Source organism: Pipra filicauda, unplaced genomic scaffold (assembly GCF_003945595.2).
Source record: "Pipra filicauda isolate LSUMZ 115617 unplaced genomic scaffold, ASM394559v2 scaffold16_size7369187_pilon, whole genome shotgun sequence".
NCBI classification, from domain to species: domain Eukaryota; kingdom Metazoa; phylum Chordata; class Aves; order Passeriformes; family Pipridae; genus Pipra; species Pipra filicauda.
In genome coordinates, this window is record NW_024104207.1 from 5,557,032 (window position 1) to 5,563,834 (window position 6,803).

At 54.9% G+C, this 6,803-nt stretch overlaps 1 protein-coding gene across 4 annotated transcripts; it reads right to left on the reverse strand.

Moving 5' to 3' along the window:
• Nucleotides 1–1,119: 1,119 nt before the first annotated feature.
• Nucleotides 1,120–6,117, reverse strand: IRF2BP2 (interferon regulatory factor 2 binding protein 2). 4 transcript variants are annotated; one of them, XM_039379530.1, is made up of 4 exons: nucleotides 5,500–6,117; nucleotides 4,994–5,365; nucleotides 3,832–4,742; nucleotides 1,120–1,716 (listed from the first exon to the last, which is right to left on the reverse strand). In XM_039379530.1, the coding sequence occupies exons 1-4, from the start codon at nucleotides 6,018–6,020 to the stop codon at nucleotides 1,637–1,639; spliced, it is 1,884 nt and encodes a 627-aa protein (XP_039235464.1). In that variant the 5' UTR covers nucleotides 6,021–6,117; the 3' UTR covers nucleotides 1,120–1,636. The 4 variants fall into 4 exon arrangements, with proteins under 4 accessions (XP_039235464.1, XP_039235465.1, XP_039235466.1 ...); XM_039379531.1 differs by lacking the exon at nucleotides 1,120–1,716 and having other exon boundaries at nucleotides 1,871–4,742; nucleotides 4,994–5,340; XM_039379532.1 differs by lacking the exon at nucleotides 1,120–1,716 and having other exon boundaries at nucleotides 1,871–4,742; nucleotides 4,994–5,280; nucleotides 5,476–6,117.
• Nucleotides 6,118–6,803: the final 686 nt, after the last annotated feature.

Consider the following 6,803-nt stretch of genomic DNA (forward strand, 5'->3'; position numbering starts at 1 on the left):
AAGTCCACTTGGGTAAAAATGGTGGTTGGGGTTTTCTACCAATTATTTTTCAAAAGGTGCACTGGAGTGACCTAAATGCAAACGCTCAAGGAGGAGAAACATGAAATGCTGAGGGCTGAACCTTTTCAAGCCCAATTACTGGACGTCTCCCACCTGTAGCCCTGCTGTGGCAAAGCACGTGCTGAAGCAGTAGAACCAGGGCTATAAGTAGCTCAGCTAACCCCTGGTGCCATTAATTTCCACACAATCCAGTGTTTTTTCCTCCCACCTGAGGAGAGGCTGTGTTGGTGTGGGAACTGCAGCTGCACCATAACACCCTGCACACCATGCAGGGTGTCCCACACTACTTCGGGGGCAAAGTAGACACATGGAGTAGATGCAGCCGGCAGGTGCCACACTGCAGGCAAGCGGGTGGCTGGGTGTCCCCAGAGCAGTGTCCTATCCAGTCCCACCAAGAGCGGCTGCCCTGCCAGCAGGATGGACGGACAAGCAGGGCTTGGCCGGGGTGCAGAAGGAAAGGATCCAGGGGCTCTGTTGACATAACAAGCCACTAGAGAGCACTCTCAAATGTATTTATACCCTTTGCCTAAGTGCTAGTTCATAAAAACACGCGGTTGCCATGGCCTGGTTTACAGCAAATCTAAAAAGAGAGCTCCCAAACATACCAGGTTTTCTGAGGCCACTGCAAAGGCAGTCAAAGCCTCCCCTGTGTGGCACCTTTCCCACCCCCTGGGACCCAGGCACACAGCAGTACCCACCGGCTCCACACATACCGTCTTGCCCCACGCTGCTGCCTGTTTACAAGTAAGTGTCAGGACAGTATTAAAAAAAAAAAAAGAAAGAAAAAATAATACTGTACTTGGGCAACTATAGCTTTTTCAATTTTTCTTTTTATATACAAGGAAATGCAGGAAGTGTTTAAAGCTCCTAGTTTCCTTATACTTAGTGCCAGAAGTAAAAAGAAACCATAAATGTAAAAATGGCAGCAGGTTAGTTCAGCAGCTATCAACAAAAACACTGTGCAGTTGAACTGCCAGGAAAAAAATATCTTGGAAAAAAAAAGTAATGGAAGTGAGTTTGAAAAAAAAAAAAAAATCACACATTCTTCATTAAAACACTTTTAATACTACACAAATTACAGTATCACCTTTTAAAAAGTTTAAAAAGGAATATTAACAGTAGCACTGTTGCAGCTAAAGCACTTAAAAATTATAGGAAAAAAAGAAAAAAGCTTGTAGCCCAGGAAGTAGTAATAAAGGGAGAATCCACTGGAGCGTTATTGTAATTCAGCAAAGCAACCAAAAGAAAAAAGCAACATTCAATGTGAAAAAAAATGAGCTATGTATGAACACCCTCAAATTTTAGGTTTTGTTGTTTTTTTTGTTTTTTTTTTTTATTTTGCAGTTCTGAAGTTGTATGGTGCAGATTAGACTTGTCTAGGGGCTGAAAGTCAGCTGTGTGAGCACAGCCACCATGTGCCATTTCTTCTCCATCAGTGTTGTTTCTGGGCCACTGCCTGGCATCACCAGCTGGGGAGTTTCCATCCTCTCCAGGAGTCCCAGAGCTGCAGGAGTGGAGCAGCTGGCAGGAAGAGGAGGAAGGTGTGCTTCCTTACAGGCCTCTCCACCGAGTCCCATCAATGTCCCTTGGCCCCAAAACAAGGGTACACTTTGTCAGGAGCAGGTCTCTCCCTCGGCACGCTCAGAGCTGGGCCACCTGATAACACAAAAGGGTGTTTTTTTTAGGGAGTCTTTGGGATTTCAGTTTTGCTTCTCTTTAAAGCGTAGGGATACCACCTTAATCAAAAACATGAACTTCATCCCATGTGAGGTATTAGGCCAAGCAACTTTGAAGAACTTGTTACCATCTATCAGCTCAAATTCCATTTTTTTAATAAAGTGCCTAAATACACATTTACACAGATCATAGTGGTTCCAAAGAATCCTTTACAGTTGGCATTTTTTTATATATAGATATATATATAGGTATATATATATAATGTGCGTCTTCTTCAAATTGGCTAAGTGTGTTTACATAAGACACCAATCTTGACTATAAGTTTTAAAGCGTAATATTGACTTCACTGAATTTGTTTATCATGCAAGTCTTATCTAATATTACATTGACCTGTAATATGGAACACAATGTAGTGGGTGTGCTCATTAAACACTTCATAAAAAATTACTGTGCATGTGCAGTTCTGATCTTCAAATACTAATAATGATAATTTCTTTTTTTTTTTTTAAATGTAGTCTTCCAAAAAGATCTACTCTGCATTAAATTGCAGTTTGAACATTATCACAATAAGAACAGTTGACTAAAAAGCACCCAAAATTTTTCAAATTTATAGTTGGCTGAACAGATTTTTCCTCCTCCTCCTCTTCGATAACGAAAGTGTTTATTAGCTGGTCCCTGGGAAGGGACGACCTCACCACCCTTTTGCTCAGAAACAACGACATATAACTAAGTTATAAACACCTCAACAGAAGGGCTCGTACAGCTGCAGCGTTGCCAACAAACTATAAACAGCACAAAAACATCACTATAAGACTTGAACTATTTCTAGTAACCAATGATTTATTGATTTTAGAAGTCTGCTTGGTGATGCAGAAGCGTAATCAAAAGAAGTGGCTTTACAAAAGAGTTCTCCAAAGTAGCTTAAAAGGCAGGGCCAGGGCCATTATGTACAGCCCTAATTGCTTTCATTTCAACCAGTTTATATTTTCATTTTCAAAGAATAGCAGTAGGTTTGTTTCAAGCATACGTAATAAGGAAATTACAGGTTTCCTCCACCCACATTTGGGCTGTCACTGATATGCCCGTGGGCAATTTGGCAGAGCCTCAGTCACTGCTGTCACTGTACCACATCGTACCTGCCACTACTTGGAAATACCGGGTCAGTGATAGTAACAACAGCAACAGCACTAGAGGCGACTGATAAGCAAAATCAAAGTCCATCTGCACTATCTGGAAATTTAAGTAAAATTAAAAACAAAAACAAAGTTTCTTCCCCACCTCCCCAGCTTTGTCCAAAGACACGAAAGCCCCGGAAGTGACACTGAAGGCCTTCAGAAATGGCAGTGCTACATTGGCGCCTTCGCCAATCAGGTAATTAAGTTCATTATCAAAATTCCACGTTATGGTATGCAATCGGTGAATAAATGCAGTTTTGTAATCTTACAACTGATCACGTGAACTGCGGTCAACTTTGCCTTAAAAAAAAAAAAAAACAAAACACCAAACCAAAAACAAACAAACCCAGAAATCCCTAACTCAACAGCGCCTCTTGGACACTTCTCCACATCCTACTCTGGAGGCAACTTCCCTTGAGAAAGAGTGAGCAATTTGGGACTGGATCTGGAGGATCTTCCATTGCAACACGAGCTATGCATTTCTGGGAGAAAGCCTTCATGCTCCCTAAGCTTGCCTGGCCAAGTGGGATGGCAAAGGGCATCCCTGTCTTGGCTAGCCACTCTTGTTCCCAACCACCTCAGACCAAGCCTGCATGCGACCAGCTCTACAGGACAGGGGCCAGGAATAAGGAATCACAGACAATAAGGCAATCTTTACAATGTCAGAAAGTGTATTTGGCATTTAAAAAAAAAAAAGAAAAGAAAAGAAAAAAAGAAGAAACAAGTGCATACAAATACAGCTAGAAGCATTTCTGGTTTGCCAAGTGCTCTCTAAAAAAAGCAGCGCAAGTCACAGCCTACATTGAACAGTAACTGTCACCAGGGAAGCACAACAAATAGTTGCTATAACAAAAGGGGAAAAAAAAAAGGCAAAAAAAAGAGAAGAATTAGAAGAAATGCCTTTATAATAAGTACATACCTCTTGTCTTCAAAAAATATAGAAACACAATGTATTCAAAAAAAATCAAAATTATACAGCCATGTTTATGAAGTCTACATTTCCCTTGTCTTGGAGATATATATATATTTATATATATATATTTATAGATATATACATAATTCGAGCAGTTCGAGTTCAAGGTGATGTTGGGTGGTGAGCGCAGGCGAGTCACGAGTCCCTCTCCTTTTTCACTTTCACATCTCCGGCCAGGATGGTGGCAATCTCCCCTTGCATGAAGGCCCAGGGCACGTTGGAGCCAACCAGGGGACACTTCTCCCCGCTGGGGCAATACACCTCCCCGCTGGCTCCCTGCTGCTTGATGCTCTGCCGGGAGCAGGGGAAGCAGAACTTGTGGGAGGGGACGGAGGGGCACTGCACGAAGTGGGTGTCTTCCAGGCGCTCGTGGCAGAGGGTACAACACAACGGAACGCTGGCGGCGAGGGACGAGTCCGGCAGGCTGGCGGGGTGGACGGGCTCCAGTCCGCCCGCTGCCGCCGCGTTGGCCCCCTGGCCCGGCACCTCCCTGCTGGGGCCCAGCCTTCTTTGGTTCATGGCGGAGGGCGAGGGGGGGCTGCTGCTGTTCCTCCGCGTGGTGGAGTGGACCTGGTTGGCGTCTTTGGAGGCGTGGTTGCCCCCGGCATTGTCCGCCACCAGAATGAGGGCGGCCATGGGGGACTGGCCGTTCTGGGCCGCCTCGGGCGGCGTGGTCCGGTTGGAGTGGGGCGAGGCGGTGGGCGGCGGGGGCGACATGAACGGGGTGGCCGTCAGCGGCAGCTTCATCCCTTCCGACGAGGGAGGCAGCCAGGGCTGCACCTCCCCGTTGATCTTCGGGGGTCCCGCTTCGCCCTCCGGCTCGGGGGAAGGCTTCCTCTTCCGGGCGGCCCGGGCCCCTGCAGAGGCAGAGGTGGGGAGGAGTGGGGGGAGGAGGAGGGTGAGAAGAAGGCAGCGCAATCACAATGCATCGCCGAGCAACCGCGGAAACGAGTGGCCGCGGCCACCTCCCGGCCACCCAAGCAGCCGGGCCGCCGCCCCACACGCCCAAAGCCGCCCGGCATCGCCCGCCCCGCTTTCCGGGAGAGGCCCTCGTGTTGTCGTCCCCTCCACTACCCTGCCCGCCGCCTCCCGGTCCCCGGCGCCTCACCTGGCTTGGCCACGGAGCCGTTGGTCTCGTAGCCCAGCAGCCTGCCGCCCGCCATGCCCGGCTCCTTCTTGAACTTGCTGTCGAAGGGGGGCACGGCGTGGCCCCCGTGCTGGTGCAGGGCCAGCAGCGTGTCCCGCACTGTCTTGGGCTTGGCCAGCCACTCCTGGTCGCCGCCTGGCCGACCCTTGCCCTCGGCGGCCAGCTCCGCCGCTGCCGCCGCCGGCAGGCTCTCGGCAGAGCCCCGCTTCTCCTTGGCGCCGCCGTCGTGCTCCCCCGCCGCGCCGCCGCCGCCGCCACCCGAGGACGAGGAAGAGACGGAACCGGGGCGCTTGTGCCCCAGCTCGCCGGGCTGCCCCGCCGCCTGCCCCGCCGCCTGCGCCGCCGCCGCCGGCTGCTGGGGCACGGGCACGGCCATCGGGGCGGGCGCGGCGGAAATGGCGGCCAGCGAGGCGGCGGCGGCGGCGCGGCTGCCCAGGCCGCCGATGGCGGCGGGGAGCCCGGCGCCGTTCACCAGCGGCACCAGGGTGGGCGGCACGGCGTGCGTCCGCCGCGGGTTCGGGCTCTGCCGGTTCAGCTCGGGCGGCTCCTCGGGCTTGGGGAAGCCATTGGGCACCAGGATCCCGTTGACCTGTCGGCCACCGCCGTACTCTGCGCCCAGCCGGGGCGGCGGCCTCTCGGCCGCCAGCGAGTAGCGCTCCAGGGGCTGCGGCGGGGGCCGCGCCGCCGCCTCCGCCGCCGCGGGGTGGCCGAGCTGCTGCTGCTGCGCCAGGAGCTCCTTGGCGGAGAGCGGAGGCTGCTTGGCGTGGGGCGGTGGCGGGGCCCGGCCCTCGGGGAAGCAGCCGTGCGCCCGCTTCAGCTGCCGCGCCGTGTCGATGACGAACTCCACGCGGTCGGCGCCCTCGTAGTTGACACAGCCCCGGCAGACGGGCTCGGTGAAGTCCCAAATCATGGCCCAAGGCATGCGGGGCAGATCGCACAGGTAGCACGACTGCCTGCGGGAAGCAGCCGCCACCGCCGCCGACGACATGTCCCGGCCCCGGGGCAGCGGCGAGCGCCCCCCGCTCCGGCTCCTGCCGCCGCTGCCGCCTCCTCCGCCCCTCGTCACCGGAGTCCCGACGGGCAGGCTCGGGTGCCGCGGCCGCAGCGGGACCCTCCGCCGGGCCCCCTCCCCCTCGCCTTCCTCTTCCGTGCGCTGGAGCGGGGCGCGGCGGGCGCCCCAGCAGGCACAGCCGCTGCAGGGAACGCCGCTCCCCTCGCCGTCTCCGCCGGCGGCGCTCACAGGGCGGCGGGGACGCGCATCTCCGCCGCGCGCCTGGCGCAGGGCTGCGGCCGCTACCGCCCGCACGGCTCCCCCGCTCTCTGGCTACTACGAGGCGGCGCGGGGCGGCGGGGGCCGGCGCGGCGGACGGGGCGGGGACTGCCACGGGGGCCGGGGCCGGGGCCGGGGCTGGCGGCGGCGCCGTGCCGTGCCGGGCTCCAGCCGCCACCGCCGCCTCTGCGCGCCGCCGCCTCAATTCTTCGACAGTGCCGGCCGCGCCTGCGCGATGGGCGCCCCCGCCCCGCCGCCGCCGCGATCCCAGCGCCGGCCCCTGCCCGCGCCCCCGCCACCGGCACCGCCACCGGCACCGGGGGTTCCTCCTGCCACCGGAGGGCCACTGCGCCCCCGCCTCGTCTCGCCCCCGGGGAGGGCTGTGGGAGCGGAGAGGGACAATGCGAGGGGCGGGGGTGCGCTGCAGCTCCCTCCTTCTCTGATTTTATTTTTGTTATTGTTGGGTTCATTACTATTTCCTGCGCCGCCGAGGGGCTTTGC

What these genes read in the sequence shown, in the direction of transcription:
- IRF2BP2 (XM_039379530.1), bottom strand. Translation starts at nt 6,020, where the DNA reads ATGTCGTCGGCGGCGGTGGCGGCTGCTTCCCGCAGGCAGTCGTGCTAC. An exon ending in ACCCTGGTGCCGCTGGTGAA is followed by an intron (nt 5,366 to 5,499) that starts CGGCGCCGGGCT and finishes CGGCGGCGCAGG; the next exon opens with CGGCGGGGCAGGCGGCGGGG. An exon ending in ATATTTTTTGAAGACAAGAG is followed by an intron (nt 1,717 to 3,831) that starts GTATGTACTTAT and finishes TTGTGTTATCAG; the next exon opens with GTGGCCCAGCTCTGAGCGTG.